The following is a 21,690-nucleotide window of genomic DNA, read 5'->3' on the forward strand; positions in this document are numbered from 1 at the left end:
GATCCAAAAGGAAAGATTACTGTTTATGGGACAGGAGGGACAAGGTTTGCAACATGTTGCTATGTGTGATAAGGGATGCACTGTTCTGGCTGAGTTACAGCATGCCTCCAGTTTACTGCTTATGAGGACGTATAGCTAGCTGTATGTCCTGTGCCAGCGCAGCAATATCTTATCTGCTACAGTAGAACTGTCTTATCACACACTCCTAGTCTATGACTGCACACACACACGCATTGTCTGAGGCATCATCAATGACTGGGCACGCACGCACACACACAGTTTTACTGAGAGCAAACTGGGGCTGGAGCCAGTCTACATGGTGTAGTGGCTAATAGGTTTATACAATCAATAGGGTTGGATTACCCTCAGTAGGGTCGTACATAACCGGATGCTCTCATTTGTTTTGTGACACAACTTCTGCTTTTGGGCGTTAACGTATACCTCACTGTTAACAAGGCGACAGTCCTTCTTAACTCCTCCTCCACATTTACTGGATTGGTTGAACAGTGCAGATGAGAATCTCACCCAAAACCTTTTCTCTCGTCAGGAACAGAAAGAAGAAACGCAGTTCAGGTGTTTCTTTTACGCCTTAGGGTTTTAGAGGCAATGATCTAATGGCCATAAGATGGCTTTATGGGTCACACATAGTAGCCAGAAATATTAAAAGGCCACAGTGGACAGTTGCCACAAGTGGCTACTTCTGGTCTCATTGTCAATAGGATGATGCAAATATCAAATTATATGACAAGTTTCCTATCCAGTCAGATTACATAACCATTTACATGTACTTAGTAAACATGCTGTATATGGATCTAACAAATATTCTTTATGATGACTGGTGTGATGTTCAACATTGGGGCATATAGGGATATGAAGCCCTACTTCGAGGACCTGAAGAGCAGGTTCATGACCTTCTATGATACCGTCTCCTCGGCCATGAAGGCATAAAAACCTCGGATCCTGGTCAGATAGGATTTCCCCTCCCCTCAACTGTGTAACACACACAGACTCTCCTCACAACAAGAAGTGCTAAGACTTGCACACACTATCTGTAGATTGTCTCCACGTAGTGGCCATCTTCAGTGTGATTCCATCCACATGAACATGGCCTGTGTCAGTGTCATGCTTGGTGAAAGAAACTTGGTGTACCTGATAACATATTGCTCTTGGATCTTTACTCCAGAGATGACATCTTGTCAATGAAATACAAAAGGTCCCCAAAATACTGGTGTAATGGTTTTATTTTATCGTTCTCTTTCATCACATATGTTAATTAAACAAGTCCAAATAGTTATTGCCATTTCCCTTCCACTGAAGTATTTCCTGCTCATTCAAACAAGTTAAGTTCAATGAGTCATAATTCATGTGACTTTTAGTAAGGCACTTATTAACATAACACTTTAGTGTATTTTTAGACATAGAAAAAAACATTTTACACAGAATCGTGGAAGTTAGAAACATTATAAACATAGAAAATGCTTGGTAGTTAGAAATAACATACTCATAAAATAACATACATGTAACAGTTGATATAATTATGTCAAAGGGTATCAGAGGTATATTTGACAAGAAACACACTGCTTGTTCAAAAGGGCATACATAACAAACATGATATCCCCATGGGTTAAATCAGGAATGTTAAAAAAAGTGAGAAAATAAAGGTCTGGTCGGTGCCAGATTATCACTGCAGTTGTTTTAACAAGATGTACTAAATTATTTACATAAAGTCAACTATAGATATAGGGATGAATAATATGAATGACTTCTGTTTATTGTGTCACATAGGTGAATAGTAATACGTCACCATGACTGCTCTGTGTACATCATATTCCACCATCTCCCACTTCAGTTCTGTGAAGCTGACCAGAACGTTATCAGTGTTCCTCTTTCCCTTCATGTCTTCTGTTGTGTTCTCCGTTCGGTCTTATCTGCTACTCCATTCACTTTGCTGGACAGAAGGGACAGGCATTGTACTTGCTCGACTGCAGCCAGACGCTGATGCACTGAAACACAGACAGAGGCAAATCATCAGCTTTCCATCAGCTAAAAGTGCCTCACTAGTTTAAGAATGTTTGAGTCAGGGTTATAGCAATGTAAAAAGAAGCATCATCTTATTGTGCCCAGTATTGTGTACAATATGAGGAAGTCTTAGGGTAGGCCTCACCTCCTCATCAACACTGTGCAGTTTGCAGTAATATAAGTGTTTTTTTAGTGTAGGACTTACATCCTTATGTACAGTGTGTGCGCAGCTCATGGGGTGCTGGCTGTCTGCTTCCAAGTGTTTCTGGCACATCAAGCACAGCTTACGATTACTGACAGCCACAGGCTGGCGAGAGAGACAAGTAGTACATCAATAGGCAAACACACATGAGTTATGTACATCTGGTCACCCAAGTCTAAAATCCTCAAACTATGGTTGTTAGTGCCCTCTGCAGGTTGGTAGTGGTTTGTACCTGTGGGGGCCTGGTCTGGAAGACCTGGGCCACTGCAGGTCTCTGAGGGGGATGTGTGGGCCTCTGGATGGGGCCTGGAGGGCGCTGGATTGGGCCTGGGTGGCCAGGAACGCCCCTGTCTGCAGAGGGAGGCCTGATAGGCCCTGGAGCCTTTGGAGGATAAGGGTTAGGTTAAGGTTTAGACCAGGGATAATCAACTAGATTCAGACGCGGGCCAATTTTTTCTTGAGCGGATAGGTAGGGGGGCCGGACCATAATTGTAAATCATTTGTGACTGCAGATTGACTGCAAGAAGCCCAAACAGATAAAATATTTGAATTAAAACATTCACTTCAAACCTTGCTTACATTTGTATATGATCACATAAGCAAAATGCACCCCAAAATAAAGACTATTGTGTGGAGGCCTGTTGGGGAACCCTGGTTTAGACTGTGTTGGTGTGTGCTCCCTAAGTGTGTATGTCTCAGTGTGAGTGTTAATGACTGTCCTACCGGTTTCTCATTTTGTGCCAGTCTCTGTGCCACCTGCTTTGTGACGTCATCAATAGACATGCCAGCCATGGTGCCCCGAGAATTCTTAATCTGCTGCAGAACTGACATAAGCTGGGTTCTGGAGGGAGAGAGGGAGAGAGAGGGAGGTAAACTGAAAGAATGAGACCATGGCTGCCAATACCGAGTTTTCGTCCACTCCCGGAAAACTTTGTCAAAGGTAAGGATCCGGATCACGTGTTATAGGAATTAGCGGTAAATGTACTACTGGTGATATATGTAATGGAGAATTGATATACACTAACAATCAAATGCAAACAATTCATACAATAAAGTTATGAAACATTGAATGTGCACAAATTGGTGGGAGAGAGTGCATTCCATCCCCGCGGTCTCTGCCTCCGCAATGGATTAGTTCACTGAGATGGGCGGAATAAGACAGGTGTCTCGTGTGCCATACATTTTTTTAATATATTTGCTACTGCTCAACTAAAAAATAAAAAACAAATCTTGGTCGACGAACAGCCTATCGATCAAACAATCGACCAGTCAAATAATTGAGGTCAGCCCTAGTCCCTACACATTGCAACGGAGCAAAAACAGTCAGCGTTGTGTGTGATAATGTAGGAACATTTTTATAGTTGCTGCCATTTCGTAGCCACTAGCCAGAGCTCCTGAAAAAACAATGCAACTCTCCACTTGAGTTTTGCATTGTGACCAAAAATGATGTGCGTTTTATCTACAGTCCTACTAACTGCTACTTGGCTTCTCAACGATCATGCATCAAATATATTTATAAAGCCTTCTTACATCAGCTGATATCTCAAAGTGCTGTACAGAAACCCAGCTTAAAACCCCAAACAGCAAGCAATGCAGGTGCAGAAGCACGTACCCATCGGTTCCACCTCTGGGCCGCCGAACGTTCTAGGCAACCCGAGCATGTGTATCCGGACCGGAAACCAGAGTCTGACAATGGGTTTGTTTAGCGTCGCCCAATACGCTATTATTCCTAACTACCGCTTTAGACTGCCTACGATTTCTGATGATTATCTTCATAGTTATGCTGCCTTATCGTAGCGAGAGTTGCTGAAAAAAGAACTAGCCAATGTTTGCAATGATAATGAAAAAAAAAAATCACTATTTTTACTGCCTGTATGTCTTGCTTTTGTTTGATATGCTTGCCTAAATATACAACAGACAAAAAAGTTTGTACGAACATGTCGCTCATGTATTCTGTGTACAACATGATAGCTGCATGTAGCCTAACACACCTCCTGAAAAAATAACCTGAAATCGAGCAGAAGCAGAGTGTGCATCAGCTACGTAATCTCTGTATCAATAGCCACGGCAAGTCAGGTTACGGAAAAACTGGAACCGCAGCCACTCCGTATTGATTATAGTCTGCAAGATCTTTTACTGACCAGTACATTCAGAGTAAGTGACAGACTTTGATCTCACCTGTTGCACTGTGGAAATCTGTCTCCCAGTCTCTTCAGCAGATTGTCCAGTTTGCCAGCAGCGGGGGGGTTATTGGAGGGCAGGGACTGGGCGTAGGCCATGGTAGTGGTGGACTGGGAGACAGGTGGGGCGGCTGGGTGTTGGGCTAGAGCGGAGGCAGGGGGAGTGGAGGAGGGGGCAGGTGGGGGGGTTACTCTGGCTGGGGCTGTGAAAGCAGCATGGTGGTGCTGCTGGGGTGGGAAGGTCTTCCCCATGGCTTTAGGAGGGCCCATCTGGAAATGTTGAAAAGGGGGGCGGGGTGCATATCATCAGACTCATCAACAAGTCCACCTGACATTGACTGTCTTCGTCAGAATCAATTGCTTGCACACACACACACATACACACCATGGGGACCTGGGGTAAGGGTGGTAATGTGATTCCAGGGAGGCTTTCCATTGGTTGGCCCTGTTGCAGCAAGTGAAGGTAATCCTTGAACTGATTCTGGGAGAGAGAAAGAGAGGATGAGAGGGGACAGTCAATAAAGTTGTCTAGATGCAGTTCAACCCCCTAGTCGAGTTCTTAACGCAGTCTAGCCGCTCTCTTGTCCCTCACCTGTAGTCCCACCAAACTGCTGTGAACCACAGCCACATTATTCTCCCAGTCCAGCCTGTGGTGCATGTTCTGCTGTTGGGAGGGGTCTAATCTGCAGACAGAGGGAACACAACCAATCACTGAAGCACAGCACAGGGAGAAGTTACAATATACAGACAATATCCAGCTTTAGTCATAAGGTCATGCTCAGTACAGTACCCAAGTGTGTTTATATATTGGTCAGCCTCTTTCAGCCAGTCGTCCACCTCAGACATGGTCACATCTCTCTGCATTTGCAGAGCTGCAATCTATTTGAACATAAATCAGAATACAAATCAGCATTAATCTCTGATTGTCTTTAAATCCAACTCCATGGATACAAGTGTGGATAGGTGAATGAGAGTGAACGTTCAGGGTCATAGGGTTGTGATGGTTGACTTATTGAGTTAATAAATATGTACAGACTGACCTCCTCCTGTAGAGCTCTCTGTGTGGTCTCCTCTGACTCCTCCTGTAGACGCTCCATCTCAGTGTTCAGGTCTGCTAGCTCCCGCTCCCACATCAGCCTGGAGATGATCACAATATGTGTATTGTATAGCAATATAATGTGGACTAGGATGTGTTGTCTATAGTTAGGTTATAAGTGTAGGGGTAGGAGTGTGGCTCAGTGTCTTACTTCTCCTGGTTCTGCTCTTCTATCAGCAAAGCCAGCTTCCTGGTGGTCTCCTCCAGCTCCTGAGACAGTCTGGTAAAGGGACAGACAGAGGAACATGGCTGACAGGACATAATGTCACAGTTGTCTTTTTCCTCCTTCTCACTTTCTCTCCTTTACCTGTTCCTCTCCTCCTCCATTTTGCTTTTCTCCACGCTGAGCTCCTGCTTCTTGACCGCAAAGTTCTTGCGGGTGGTCTTGCAGCAGTTCAGCTGAAGCTTCACATGCAGGGACTCAATTTTGTCCATCAGCGCCTAAAAATATTAATATTAAAAATATTAATGTTGTCACTCACTCACAAAGACGTAATGACACAATTAGGCTTATACAGTGCATTCGGAAAGTGTTCAGACAGCTTTACTTTTCCCACATTTTGTTACGTTACAGCCTTATTCTAAAATGGATTCAATTGTTTTATCCCCTAATCAATCTACACACAATACCCCATAATGACAAAGCAAAAACAGTTTAAATGTTTATACATTTATATTTAAAAAAAACAGAAATATCACATTTACATAAGTATTCAGACCCTTCACTCAGTACTTTGTTGAAGCACCTTTGGCAGCGATTACAGCCTCTAGTCTTCTTGGGTATGACGCTACAAGCTTGGCACACCTGTATTTAAGTTTCTCCCATTATTCTCTGCAGATCCTCTCAAGCTCTGTCAGGTTGGTTGGGGAGCATCGCTGCACAGCTATTTTCAGGTCTCTCCAGAGATCTTTGATCGGGTTCAAGTCCGGGCTCTGGCTAGGCCCCTCAAGGACATTGAGACTTGTCCCGAAGCCACTCCTGTGTTGTCTTGTTGGAAGGCGACCCTTCGCCCCAGTCTGAGGTCCTGAGCTTTACATCAAGGATCTCTCTGTACTTTGCTCCGTTCATCTTTTTCTCAATCCTAACTTGTCTCCCAGTCCCTGAAAAACATCTCCACAGCATGACGCTGCCACCACCATGCTTCACCGTAGGGATGGTGTAAGGTTTCCTCCAGATGTGACACTTGGCATTCAGGGCAACAAGTTAAATCTTGGTTTCATCAGACCAGAGCATCTTGTTTCTTATGATCTGAGATTCTTTAGGTGCCTTTTGGCAAACACCAAGCGGGCTGTCATGTACCTTTTACTGAGGAGTGGCTTCCGTCTAGCCACTCTACCATAAGGCCTGATTGGTGTAGAGCTGCAGAGATGGTTGTCCTTCTGGAAGGTTCTCCCATCTCCACAGAGAAACTCTGGAGCTTTGCAGTGACCATCGGGTCCTTGGTCACCTCCCTGACCAAGGCCCTTCTCCCCCGATTGCTCATTTTGGCTGGACGGCCAGCTCTAGGAAGAGTCTTGGTGGTTCCAAACTTCTTCCATTTAAGAATGATGGAGGCCAGTGTGTTCTTGGGGACCTTCAATGCTGCAGACCTTTTTTGGTACCATTCCCCAGATCTGTGCTTTGACACAATCCTGTCTCGGAGCTCAACAGACAATTCCTTCAACCTCATGGCTTGGTTTTTGCTCTGACATGCACTGTCAACCGTGGGACTTGATATAGACAGGTGTATGCCTTTCCAAATCATGTTCAATCAATTTAATTTACCACAGGTGGACTCCAATCAAGTTGTAGAAACATCTCAATGATGATCAATGGAAACAGGATGCACCTGTGCTAAATTTTGAATGTCATAGCAAATGGTCTGAATATTTATGTAAATAAGGTATCTGTTTTTTATTTTTAATACATTTGCAAACATTTCTGAAAACCTGTTATCGCTTTGTCATTATGGGGTACTGTGTGTAAATTGATCATTTGTATTTACTTAATACATTTTAGAATAAGGCTGTAACACAAAATGTGGAAAAAGTCAAGGGGTCTGAATACTTTCCGAATGCACTGTATGTAGCCTACAGCACAGAGACGTGTGTGTGTGAACAGACCTGCTGCTGGTGGACCCCCTCATCCTTCTTCTGCACCAGGCTGTCTACTTGGCTGCCATGATCAGCCTCATCCTCCTCCTGGTGCTTCATCAGCTCCTCATACTGCATGGCCAGGTGGGTGCTGTACTCATCCACTGACCGCTAGAGAGAGAGAGAGAAAAGAGAGGAGAAAGAGCGTGAGGGAGAGAGAGGGTTGAGAAAAATAGGAAGGGAGGAAAGATAGGAAAAAGAGAGTGAGGGAGGAAAGAGGAGAAAGGGAGAGGAGAAATGTAAGGAGAGTAAAAATGAAAGAGGTTGACAACGTCTATGACACACAGATAGAAGTTGTGTGTGTGTTACCACAATAATTGCCCCATGCCCCAGGTATGCACCCAGAGTGAACACATTACCATCAGTGACTCCCAATCCAGATCTGTGTTAACATCTTTGTCTGCTGTCCAGGCGTCTGTCTGCAAGATACCAAACACTTAGTATTACTTGCTGTCACATATGCTCACGATTCACTTTCGGTAAATGACTGCTGTTCTATACTAACGTATACTACCTGAACGCCTTGGCCCTCCTGCTTCTTCTTGTGATTGACATGGTGTCCATCTCCCGAGGCCAGCTTGTCCAGCTCCCCTACAGATTCCGAGGTGTAGCCAGGCTCGGACCAGGGGTTGGACTGGTTGGACCAGGGGTTGTATTGCTGCTCAGGGTTTCCCGTGGCCGAGGTTTCGCTAGGAGACAGAGCTAGGGTAAATATTTCGTGAGGTACTCTGCTCTTGATATACCAGCATGTCATCACCCACTCCTCATAAACAACAGCCCCTATGATAACACTCACTGCACTTACCGCGCCATGTCCTCCTCCAGCGCCAATCCCCAGTCGATGTCGTCCATCGTTAGCGTTAGTTAGTTTCTTCGACTTCAAATGAAAATGAAACAGCGGTAAGCTTGTTAGGAAACTGAAACTTAAATGACAATGTACATTTTAGTAGTCATCAAAAACGGCCAATTCATATTTTGAATTGTCTGTTTCCTCATCCCATGTTGGAAAATTATAAACATTGCACGTTTGATGACGTGTACTTCCGGGTAAACAGACGCAGATCATTGCTACGCTTGCGCGAGCGCCGTCCACATTAGTTTATTCATTATGTTCGACATGCTTGTGATTCATGTTGTCCAGAGAGAGGTAAGTTTATCGTGAAGGTATGCAAACATGGTATGATTGGTAGACAAATAATGTAGCTTCAAATTATGTCAATTGTAATTCCTACATGACCACTACAGAAGTGTCATAGTAAAAAGTGTTAGGCCTACATGTGAAAATGGCATGGGATGCATTTAATGTATTTATTGGTAGTTGGTAGACCACTGATGGAATCCATATCCTGGGCCCTGTTTCAGAAAGCAGGTTTAACAAACTCTGAGTTTAAACCTGAACTCTGGGTTGACTAACTCTGAGCTGTCAAACTCAAGAGTTTTCAGTTTCAGAACAGGTGATAACTCAGAGTTGATTGAACTAATTGTTAAGTTAACCCTGAGTAAAACATGTGCATGAGGAGATAAAAAGCCCTCATCAATGGAACACAAATAACATGATTCATCAAGGCAACAGGAGAAAAAAGGCCTTGAACCTCCTACTTCTCCCCAGTGGAGTTAGAAATATGAATGAATGCTTATGCAGAATGAGTTTATATTTAAGAAAAAAAACAATACAGTAGCAGCAGCAAAATAACGTGAGTTGGCGTGGCAGAAAATTGCTGACCGAGTCAATGCGTGAGTATTAATTGAAAAAAAGGAAATATTTTTTCTCAGGTGTTCCACTTATTCAACACTTTATATATTGTGTGTGTGTGTGTGTGTGTGTGTGTGTGTGTGTGTGTGTGTGTGTGTGTGTGTGTGTGTTAATATTTATGCAGGTGCAACCCAACAGGCACAAAACATACTTGGCAGCAACTGAAGATGAAATATAAAAATATACTCCAAACAAGTAAGGTATCATTTCATTACAAGCAATTGTGATGTTGTTTAGCCTACCCTACCTAATTAAACAGCATTCAGTGGCTACATTCAACATGCAATATATTTAAGTACGGTAGTTAGTGAAATTGCCTAAACAAAAAGTACATTTTTCAGCCATCCCAACACTGCCACTATTTCATATTGTCTATTGAAAGTAACACCTAAATGCCTTTTTGCAAGTCTCCAAATTTGTGCTTACTGGACATGTTCAAATTTGACTTCCACTATAGCCAATAGAACAAGTCTGAGGGATGAAAAACAGGTGAGGGTCCAACACCACAGAGGCTGAGTAGATGGCCCTCAGTCAAAACAGGTGGCGACCTATTGCTGAAGGCATCTCTGTAGGAAGCTCATCTGAACCCAACCCCCCCCCCCCCCCCAGGACAAAGGCCTAAATAAGAGGTTAGTTATTCAAATGAATGATATATGTACATTCATCTTTTTGCCAGTGTTACCTCAGTGACACCCACCCATCCATCTTAAACACAACTTGGCACACTGATTTTCTTGTAGCGGGACAATTCTTTGTAATTGACTGCTGTTACTTTTTCAGTTTCTTAGTTGTCCTTCAGACATCATAATCTATTTTAAGATGACTCATAATCTATTTTAAGATGACTTTAAGATGACACATGTATGTGGCCTACACACTGTTGTAAAAACAAAATTCAAATTAGGTGGGGCACTTTTCTGGGTAAAGTTATAATTTAACTGTCTAATCTTCATCATCTACCAGTTACTGAAGGTCTATCTGTCTGGTTGAGCCTTAAGCCATAAGACCTCTATTTAGTTGTAAGTACTCTTAATATTCCACAGATTTGTCATAATGGGTTAGAGTAGAACCAAAATGGTTCATTTTCATTACAGGAGGATGATAGAGAAACCTTGTCAGCTGCCACAGAGAGGGAAGATACAGAGAGGCCTATTGAGGTTTACACCTTAACAATAACATCTAACAGTTGATGATAGTTTTGTACAATAATAAAACTTGGTACCTTCTTTTTCTTCTTTTGTACCCTGATGAAGACAGCTTGCCTGTCGAAACGTTGGTAAATTAAATATTTTTGCATCTGAGCTCCTAGAGTGTGCGGCTCTCCTTTATTTTTAAGTTTTCTACTCCGCTAGCCAGCACCTCGCCTAAATAGGTGTGTGTTTCTTTTTCTTCTAGAACCTTCTTTTTCTCTAACAGCAATGCTGGAATTTACAATGAGGAAGAGGGGGGTCCATCCACTTCCACAGCACCTTTTACCTCAGTAAGATGTTGTTCAGCATTGGCCCATGACTTAGAATGAAACTAAGTAGACCTGGCACTGTGAAATTCAATGTCATTTTTTTTTGTTCCTATAGCTCCCTGTGAAGCAGCTGTACAAAGCGTCCTTAGAGAAACAAATTGAAAAATATAATTTAGAAATTGACCACATAAGGCTGCAGATGCAAAAGATAAATAGAAATACAACTGCTGGAACATCAGCTTTTGTGGGTGAGGTGGATGATTTTACTTGTTTGAACAACATAAAAAATAACTACTGTACTGCATTTGTACTTGCAGGAAATAAAGAAGACTTCATAAAAAGAAAGGCATATTGTCTTTATTTGACATTGGGGAGGTGATGGGTCAATCAGAAATGATGGTAGCATATTGTATCTCTGACTGTCTTGTGTGTCAGCGGGGTGGTCAGGATCGTTCACTGGTTGAGTAGGACATTGTTCTACTCTAATTGTGGAGAATCACACATGAGGTCACATGCCCTTTCTGGGGTGACCCTAAGCCTACGAAGGCACTGGAACTGGGCCTTGAGCATACCAATGGTCATCTCTACCCTGGCTCGTGTCCTGCAGTGAGCCAAGTTATAACGTTGCTGTGGGCCGTGCTCAGGATCAGGGTAAGGGCTCAGCAAATAGAGCTGGCATGGGTACCCTCTGTCACCGAGCAGGTAACCATCGAACTCTAATACGAGGATACAGTTCATTTTTAGTTGCAATAGAAAGAAACAAAATATTGATTATAATAGGATATAGCTATATATAACTCACCACGGGCAAATCTAACTCCGTGTACACGCATGAAAAATTTGCGAGTCATGCACAGACCCAGGCCACTTTGCTTCCACGTTGCTGATGATGTGGGCTGCATCACATATGATCTTCACAGTGCAGAACAGTAATTAGCTGCAGTAGCTGTATTGTGAAGTATCTCTCATTTGGAATGCGAAAGGCTACTATTTAGGCCTACCTGCACATTAATGCTGTGGAAAGACTTCCTATTCACATAATCTCCTTCATTTACTGAAAGAGCTGTGATAGGAATATGAGTGCCATCTATGCAGCCAATCACATCTGGAAACCCTAAAATATATACAATTAACTGATTAGTGCTTCATGTCTCAAAGCTTCATACTAAATAAATGAATTATTGCTTAGACTGATACCTGCAATTCTGTGGAATTCTTCTTTGTTGATTCTTGTGGGTCTGTGACTTGTGAACACCACAAAAGTGTACAGTAAATGTTTCATTGCAAGAGTCACATGTGTGACAACCTGACAGCCTTGGAAATATGCTCAGCGTCACCGATGTCACGTAGAAAACTCCCGTCGGCAAAAAAAACTAAGTGCAACACAAAGAATTTGTTCAGAACTGAGATCATATCTACGATGTGTCAAATTAACAACATGAGGGCTGAGAATATTGTTCAGATGAATGATCGATTGTACAGAAACACTCAAACAGATAATCATCAGGGAATGATAAAATATCCAAGCAGGGTCTGAACACCCTCTCCTGACGGTGATTTCTGCAGTGTTTGTACTTCAATATCAACTAGCTCTTCAAGAAAAGGACACGCCATGTATGACACCTCCTGCAGGCTTTAGCTAAAGAGGAGAAACTCAGGGTTAGTTGAAAACCTTACAGGGAGCAGGTTAGCTTCACAGAGTATGTTGCCATAGTAACTGACTCAGAGTTAAGCTGAACTGGCTTTGTGAAACAGAAAACCCAGTTTCCTTCAACTCTGAGTCAACTGACTGAGTTTTCACTAAACCCACTTTCTGAAACAGGGCCCTGGATGACTACAACACTAAGTCTAGTATCTAATTCCGCGTTCAAATGGTAGTCAGAACAAGGAAACTCGGAAATGTTCGACTTGCTAACTAGTTGTCATTATACACGTGTCACGTTCAACGAATCAGCAAGTCAGAAATTTCAGCGTCTCATAGGTTCAACATGCATGTGAACACGGCATATCTACAGCTAACCTAACCAAATATTGTCTATTGACAAGATAGTCAAGTGACCACACTAACAAAGGAAATACATGTCCTCAAAGATGGAAGGCAGGCAGGAGGAGGATAGATCAGGTGGGACCATTCTAGCCAATGAGAGGGCAGATACACGTGTGAACAACAGGCCATAGAGATACATACAACTTTGTATCTGTGCCATTATACTATAGCGTCTGTGACAGCATAGGCAGCGCCATTGAGGCCCTCTCAATTTTCAAGTAATACATTTTCTTTTTCATTGGCTGATTGCTCCCAACGCATAAGAATACCCACCAAGTCGACTCCTTAAAAATTGTGGAAGCTCTCAATGGCAATGTCCATACCTAAAGTGGTTTATATCCAGTATGAGCCCTCTATCTTCTCTATGACAACAATACAGTTGCCAAAATGCCACGTGCGTCCACTTATATCAGTGCATTCGTAACAACCGAACCATTACGAAATTTATATTTAATCAAATAGGCCTCACGTAGGAAATCAGCAAGTATTTTTTTTATTGTTGACCACATTCGACACTCATTGAACTCCATATAAAAAATCGTCACTTCATGGGCAGCTGTACATAGTCCATCTGTAAACTACCCACCCAATTTACCTACCTCACCCCCATACTGCTTTTATTTATTTACTTTTCTGCTCTTTTGCACACCAGTATCTCTTCTTGCACATGACCATCTGATGATTTATCACTCCAGTGTTAATCTGCTAAATTGTAATTATTCGATTTATCGCCTACCTCATGCCTTTTGCACACATTGTATATAGATTCTCTTTTTCCTACCATGTTATTGACTTGTTTATTGTTTACTCCATGTGTAACTCTGTGTTGTTGTCTGTTCACACTGCTATGCTTTATCTTGGCCAGGTCGCAGTTGCAAATGAGAACTTGTTCTCAACTAGCCTACCTGGTTAAATAAAGGTGAAATAAATGAAAAAAATTCGTGGACAGATTTTGGGCTGAGTAAAACGTCTCGCTTCGCTTCTCCCTTTCTGACCTAACGTAGCAGGCGTAAAAGAAACTAGCAAACCTCACAGCCACTAGAGGGCATAACCTATTGTCAATCATTTTTTTTTCTCTGACTTCTGTTTAAAATGAATGAACCATAGTGAACACTTACACTGCTGTCCATGAACAAGTGATTGATAGACAGCCAGGCACTCCTTACACCACCTGACTCCAGTGCTAATCTCATGTCCTGACCTAGACTATGAAAATCATAATCTCTACAAATATAATTTTTGTTGACCAAATTCAACACTATCATTGACCTACATACAAATATGTTCATGGACAGATTTTGGGCAGAGTAAAACTTCTCGTGTCCTCTCTGGCTAGTTTCATGTTATTTCACATTCCCCGGTTCTAACACTTCTGGGAAAATGTGTCTTAACTAAATATTGGGAAAAACACTGTTATAGCCTACTGTCTGTGGGTAGATAGGCCTACAGTATATGCTTAGGATATAGGCGTACAATGATTGACATGGAATATAGATCTTTTGACCACAAATCAGATGTAAATTATTGACATACTGTAGGTAGACTCCATAATGGTTTTCAGAAGAAATACATTTGGGGGGGGTTCTACTGTGATAGGCTAAAATAAATGCTGATAGTGATCTCCAGAGAGGGGAAGGAAGAGATGAAGGAGATGTAGAGGAGGAGCCGACACTGACTGCTTTGCTTACTGTTGTTTGCTGTTTCCCTGGTGACCAAGCCATATCTGATGATGTCATGATAAAGATAGCACCTCTACAGACGGTATCTACACTGAACAAAAATATAAACACAACATATAAAGTGTCGGTCCAATGTTTCATGAGCTTATTTCTCTCAAATGTTGTGCACAAGTTTGTTTACATCCCAGATAGTGAGAATTTCTCCTTTGCCAAGATAATCCATCTAGGGGGTGCTGAGGAGTATTTCTGTCTGTAATAAAGCTCTTTTGAGGGGGAGAAAGTGGGTGGGCCTATGTCCTCCCAGGCATACCCATGGCTGCACCCTGCCCAGTTATCTGAAATCCATAGATTAGGGCCTAATGAATTCATTTCAATCGACTGATTTCCTTATATGAACTGTAACTCAGTAAAATATTTTTAATTGTTGCATGTTGCGTTTTATATTTTTGTTCAGCATAACTGAGCATTCACATTCTCTCAAGATGCTGAAATAAATCAATCATATTTCTCCACTCCTATTTCAGAGTACATTTTTCCTACATTTGGTGTATACTTTTATGGCTAGAAATGCTTAAGGCTATGTGAGACGTTATAGACCTACAGTCATTGTCAGTATTTCAGTTTCCATTTAACCCATCTGAAAGTAGGCTGCTACAGTTCCCTTGAACTTCCCTATTTGAAGTCCCGTCTTGCGACTCTCGAATTTGTATAGCACCTCACAATCATCCTCTTTTACCACTTCACCAAATCTTTCCAAAACATATTAGCCTACTTTTCTGGTAATTTCTTCTCTTCATTTTCAACTCTCCATTTCATTACTTTTCTCGTATTGAATTAAACTCTGACATTGCCCTTTTTGCTTCCGTGGATTGACGTTAACTTTTTCTGCCTGTTCCCAAAAGCGATTGGCGTGTAGGCTAACCTGGTTGGCACACTTCTTTTTTTACTTATTTTGTACATAATGTTGTCGCTACCGTCTCTTATGACCGAAAATAACTTCTAGACATCATGACTACGATTACTCACCACGGACTAGCAGAATCCTTTTTTTTCTTTCACGACTCTGACGAGAAAAAAAGCGAAGGATATACTGCTACCTCGGGAACAGGCCCCGATCCCCGTTATCTGTGTGAAGAGGAGGTGGAGAAAGGGGGGCCGAAGGGCGGGCTGCCTTCTGAGAATTCGTAGGCAATTGAATAAACCCCCACTCCCCTCCATTCTGCTAGCAAACATGCAATCCTTGGAGAATAAAATCGATGAGTTACGCGGAAGATTAAACTACCAACGGGACAATAAAAACTGTACCATCTTATACTTCAGAGTCGTGGCTGAACGACGACAACATCAACATACAGCTGGCTGGTTATACAATGTACCGGCAGGATAGAACAGCGGCATCTGGTAAGACAAGGGGCGGTGAACTATGTATGTTTGTAAATAACAGCTGGTGCACGATATCTAAGGAAGTCTCAAGCTATTGCTCGCCTGAGGTAGAGTATCTCATTAAAAGCTGTACACCACACTACCTACCGAGAGATTTTTCATCTGTATTCTTCGTAGCTGTTTACATACTGTACCACCACAATCAGAGGCTGGCACTAAGAGGGCATTGAATGAGCTGTATTCCGCCATAAGCAAACAAGAAAACGCTCACCCAGAGGCGGTGCTCCTAGTAGCCGGGGACTTTAATGCAGGGAAACTTAATTCCGTTTTACAAAATTTCTATCAGCCTGTTAAATGTGTAACCAGAAGAAAAAGAACTCTGGACAACCTATACTCCACACACAGAAACGCATACAAAGCTCTCCCTCGCCCTCCATTTGGCAAATCTGACCATAATTCTATCTTCCTGATTCCTGCTTACAACTAAAAATTAAAGCAGAAAGCACCCGTGACTAGATCAATAAAAAAGTGGTCAGATGAAGCAGATGTTAAGCTACAGGACTGTTTTGCTAGCACAGACTGGAATATGTTCCGGTATTCCTCAGATGGCATTGAGGAGTATACCACATCCGTCATTGGCTTCATCCATAAGTGCATCGATGACGTCGTCCCCACAGTGTCCGTACGTACATACCCCAACCAGAAGCCATGGATTACAGGCAGCATCCGCACTGAGCAAAAGGCTAGAGCTGCCGCTTTCAAAGAGTGAGACTCTAACCCGGAAGCTTATAAGAAATCCCGCTATGCCCTCAGATGAACCATTAACAGGCCAAGCTTCAATACAGGACTAAGATCGAATCGTACTACACCGGCTCTGATGCTCATCGGATGTGGAAGGGCTTGTAAAACCTTGGTGTCCACATCAACAACAAACTAGAATGGTCCAAAAACACCAAGACAGTCGTGAAGAGGGCACAACAAAGCCTATTCCCCCTCAGGAAACTAAAAAGATTTGGCATGGGTCCTGAGATCCTCAAAAAGTTCTACAGCTGCAACATCTAGAGCATCCTGACTGGTTGCATCACTGCCTGGTACAGCAATTGCTCGGCCTCCGATTGCAAGGCACTACAGAAGGTAGTGCGTACGGCCCAGTACATAACTGGGGCTAAGCTGCCTGCCATCCAGGACCTCTACACCAGGTGTCAGAGGAAGGCCGTAAAAATTGTCAAAGAACCCAGCCACACCAGTCATAGACTGTTCTCTCTACTACCACATGGCAAGCGTTACCGGAGTGCCAAGTCTAGGACAAAAAGGCTTCTCAACAGGTTTTACCCCCAAGCCATAAGACTCCTGAACAGGTAATCAAATGGCAACCCGGACTATTTGCATTGTGTGCCCCCCCAACCTCTCTTTTTACACTGCTGCTACTTTCTGTTGATCATATACGCATAGTCACTAGTAACTATACATTCATGTACATACTACCTCAATTGGACCAACCAGTGCTCCGGCACATTGGCTAACCTGGCTATCTGCATTGTGTCCCGCCACCCACCAACTCCTCCTTTACGCTACTGCTACTCTCTGTTCATCATATATGCATAGTCACTTTAACCATATCAACATGTACATACTACCTAAATAAACCTGACTAACCGGTGTCTGTATGTAGCCTCGCTACTTGTATAGCCTTGCTACTGTATATAGCCTGTCTTTTTACTGTTGTTTTATTTCTTTACTTACCTATTGTTCACCTAACACCTTTTTTGCACTATTAAGTAAGTATTTCACTGTAAGGTTTACACCTGTTGTATTCGGCGCACGTGACAAATAAACTTTGATTTGATTTGATTTGAAACCATTACAGACTACAAAGGGAGGCACACCCAAGACCTGCCCAGTTTCACGAGCCTACCAAATGAGCTAAACTACTTCTATGCTCGCTTCGAGGCAAATAACACTGAAACATGCATGAGAGCACCAGCACCAGTCTTCACTGACATTTTCAACCTTTCCCTGCCCGTCTGTAATATCAACATGTTTTAAGCAGACCACCATAGGGCCTGTGCCCAAGAACACTAAGGTAACCTGCCTAAATGACTACCGACCTGTAGCACTCACGTCTGTAGCCATGAAGTGCTTTGAAAGGCTTATTAGGATCCCTGAGGGGTCCCTGTGTTGAGGATGTGCATGGCTGATGTGTTGTTACCTAACCTTACCACCTTTGGGCGGCCTGTCAGGAAGTCCATGATTCAGTTGCAGAGGGAGGTGTTTAGTCCCAGGGTCCTTAGCTTAGTGATGAGCTTTGAAGGCACTATGGTGTTGAACACTGAGCTGTAGTCAATGAATAGCATTCTCACATAGGTGTTCCTTTTGTCCAGATGGGAAAGGGCAGTGTGGAGTGCAATAGAGATTGCATCATCTGTGGATCTGTTAAGGCGGTGTGCAAATTGGGGTTGGTCTAGGGTTTATGGGATAATGGTGTTGATGTCAATTAATTAATCACATTTATTTGTAAAGCCCTTTCTACATCAGCCAATGTCACAAAGTGCTATACAGAAACCCAGCCTAAAACCCCAAACAGCAAGCAATGCAGATGTAGAATCACGGTGGCTAGAAAAAACTCCCTAGAATGGCTGGAACCTAGGAAGAAAACTAGAGAGTGGGAAAAGCCTCTGAGGGGTGGCCAGTCCTCTTCTGGCTGTGCCGGTTGGAGATTATACGAGTACCTGACCAAGATGTTCAAACGTTCATAGATGTCCAGCAGAGTCAAATAATAATATTCACAGTGGCTGTAGAGGGTGCAACAGGTCGGCACCCTATTAAGGGGGCTGAGTCACTGGCTTACTGGTGCTCTTCCATGCCGTCCCAAGGAGGGGCGCCAACCCGGACAGGAAGATCACGTCAGTGACTCAACCCACTCAAGTAACGCACCCCTCCTTGGGACGGCATGGTAGAGCACCAGTAAGCCAGTGACTCAGCCCCCTTAATAGGGTTAGAGGCAGAGAATCCCAGTGGAGAGAAGGGAACCGGCCAGGCAGAGACAGCAAGGGCGGGTCATCGCTCCAATGCCTTTCCGTTCACCTTCACACCCCTGGGCCAGACTACACTCAATCATAGGACCTACTGAAGAGATGGGTCTTCATTACAAACTCAAAGGTCAAAACCGAGTCTGTGTCTCTCACATGGATAGACAGACCATTCCATAAAAATTGAGCTCTATAGGAGAAGGCCCTGCCTCCAGTTGTTTGCTTAGAAATTCTAGGGACAATAAGGAGGCCTGCATCTTGTGACCGTAGCGTACGTGTAGGTATGTACAGCAGGAGCAAATCGTAAAGATTGGTAGGAGCAAGCCCATGTAATGCAGTGTAGAGAGGCTAGCACTGGAGTAATATGATAAAAAAATGTTGGTTCTAGTCAAGATTCTAGGATCCGTGTTTAGCACTAACTGAAGTTTATTTAGTGCTTTATCCGGGTAGCCAGAAAGTAGAGCATTGCAGTAGTCTAATCTAGAAGTGACAAAAGCATGGATTAATTTTCTGCATCATTTTGGACAGAAAGTTTCAGACTTTTGCAATATTACGTAGATGGGGAAAAGCTGTCCTTGAAACAGTCTTGGTATGTTCGTCACAAGAGAGAGTAATGCCAAGGTCCTTCACAGTTTTATTTGAGGCAACAGTACAGTACAACCATCAAGATTAATTGTCAGATCCAACAGAAGATCTCTTTGTTTCTTGGGACCTAGAACTAGCATATCTGTTTTGTCCGAGTTTAAAAGTAAAACATTTGCCGCCGTCCACTTCCTTATGTCTGAAACAAAGGCTTCCAGGGAGGGCAATTTTGGGGCTTCACCATGTTTCATCGAAATGTACAGTTGTGTACCGTCCACATAGCAGTGAATGTTAACATTATGTTTCCGAATGACATCATCAAGAGGTAAAATAATAGTGAAAACAATAGTGGTCCTAAAACGGAACCTTGAGGAACACCGAAATGTACAGTTGATTTGTCAGTGGACAAACCACCCACAGAGACAAACTGATATCTTTCCGACAGATACCAGGCCAGAACTTGCCCATGTAGACCAATTTGGGTTTCCAATCTCTCCAAAAGAATGTGGTGATTGATGGTATCAAAAGCAGCATTAAGATCTAGAAGCACGAGGACAGATGCAGAGCCTTGGTCTGATGCCATTAAAAGGTAATTTACCACCTTCACGAGTCCAGTCTCAGTGCTATAATGGGGTCTAAAACGAGACTGAAGTGTTTCGTATACGTTGTTTATCTACAGGAAGGCCGCGAGGATGGCATTCCTCTCAACTTTTTCTAAAAATGTTGAGAGGAATGGGAGATTCGATATAGGCCAATAGTTTTTTATATTTTCTGAATCAAGATTTGGCTTTTTCAAGAGAGGCTTTATTACTGCAACTTTTGGTGAGTTTGGTACACATCCGGTGGATAGGGAGGCGTTTATTATGTTCAACATATGAGAGTCAAGCACAGTAAGTAGCTCTTTCAGTAGTTTAGTTGGAATAGGGTCCAGTACGCAGCTTGAAGGGTTAGAAGCCATGACTATTTTCATCAATGTGTCAAGAGATATAGTATTAAAAAACTTGAGTGTTTCCTTTGATCCTAGGTCCTGGCAGTTTTGTGCAGACTCATGACAACTGAGCTTTGGACAAATACACAGATTTAAAGAGGAGTCCGTAATTTGCTTTCTAATGAAGTTCATGAATTTATCACTGCTGAAGTGAAAGCCATCCTCTCTTGGGGAATGCGGCTTTTTAGTTAGCTTTGCGAAAGTATCAAAAAAACATTTTGGATTGTTCTTATTCTCCTCAATTAAGTTGGAAAAATAGGATGATTGAGTAGCAGTGAGGGCTCTTTGATACTGCACGGTACTGTCTTTCCAAGCTAATCGGAAGACTTCCGGTTTGGTGTAGCTCCATTTCCGTTCCAACTTTCTGGGAGCTTGCTTAAGGGCTCGGGTATTTTCTGTATACCAGGGAGCTAGTTTCTTATGACAAATGTTTTTAGTTTTTAGGGGTGCAACTGCATCTAGGGTATTACGCAAGGTTAAATTTAGTTCCTCAGTTAGGTGGTTAACCGATTTTTGTACTCTGATGTTCTTGGGTAGGTGGAGGGAGTCTGGAAGGGCATCTAGGAATCTTTGGGTTGTCTGAGAAATTATTGCACGGCTTTTGATGATCCTTGGATGGGGTCTGAGCAGATTATTTGTTGCGATTGCAAACGTAATAAAATGGTGGTCCGATAGTCCAGGATTATGAGGAAAAACATTAAGATCCACAATATTTATTCCACGTGACAAAACTAGGTCCAGAGTATGACCGTGGCAGTGAATAGGTGCGGAGACATGTTGGACAAAACCCACTGAGTTGATGATGGCTCCGAAAGCCTTTTGGAGTGGGTCTGTGGACTTTTCCATGTGAATATTAGTCATCCAAAATTATAATATTATATGCCATGACCATAAGGTTCCGATAGGAATTCAGAGAACTCAGTAAGGAACGTTGTATACGGCCCAGGTTCCCGATTCTTGAAAGCAGCAGCTCTACCTTTTAGCTCAGTCCGGATGTTGCCTGTAATCCTTGGCTTCTGGTTGGGGTATGTACGTACAGTCACTGTGGAGACAAGGTCATCGATGGACTAATTGATGAAGCCAGTAACTGATGTGATGTACTCCTCAATGACTTCAGAAGAATCCCGGAACAGATTCCAG

General features: G+C 42.9%; 1 protein-coding gene across 1 annotated transcript; it reads right to left on the reverse strand.

The window, feature by feature from the left end:
- Nucleotides 1–1,223: 1,223 nt before the first annotated feature.
- On the reverse strand, nt 1,224–8,681 carry LOC129868549 (RING finger protein 214-like). The gene is made up of 15 exons (XM_055942639.1): nt 8,436–8,681; nt 8,145–8,319; nt 7,990–8,049; nt 7,601–7,741; nt 5,805–5,938; nt 5,649–5,717; nt 5,442–5,538; nt 5,192–5,280; nt 4,994–5,084; nt 4,787–4,882; nt 4,400–4,671; nt 2,945–3,062; nt 2,454–2,603; nt 2,225–2,326; nt 1,224–2,003 (listed from the first exon to the last, which is right to left on the reverse strand). The coding sequence occupies exons 1-15, from the start codon at nt 8,480–8,482 to the stop codon at nt 1,941–1,943; spliced, it is 1,704 nt and encodes a 567-aa protein (XP_055798614.1). The 5' UTR covers nt 8,483–8,681; the 3' UTR covers nt 1,224–1,940.
- Between the last annotated feature and the right edge of the window lie 13,009 nt (nt 8,682–21,690).

Source organism: Salvelinus fontinalis, chromosome 13 (genome assembly GCF_029448725.1).
Source record: "Salvelinus fontinalis isolate EN_2023a chromosome 13, ASM2944872v1, whole genome shotgun sequence".
Lineage (NCBI taxonomy): Eukaryota > Metazoa > Chordata > Actinopteri > Salmoniformes > Salmonidae > Salvelinus > Salvelinus fontinalis.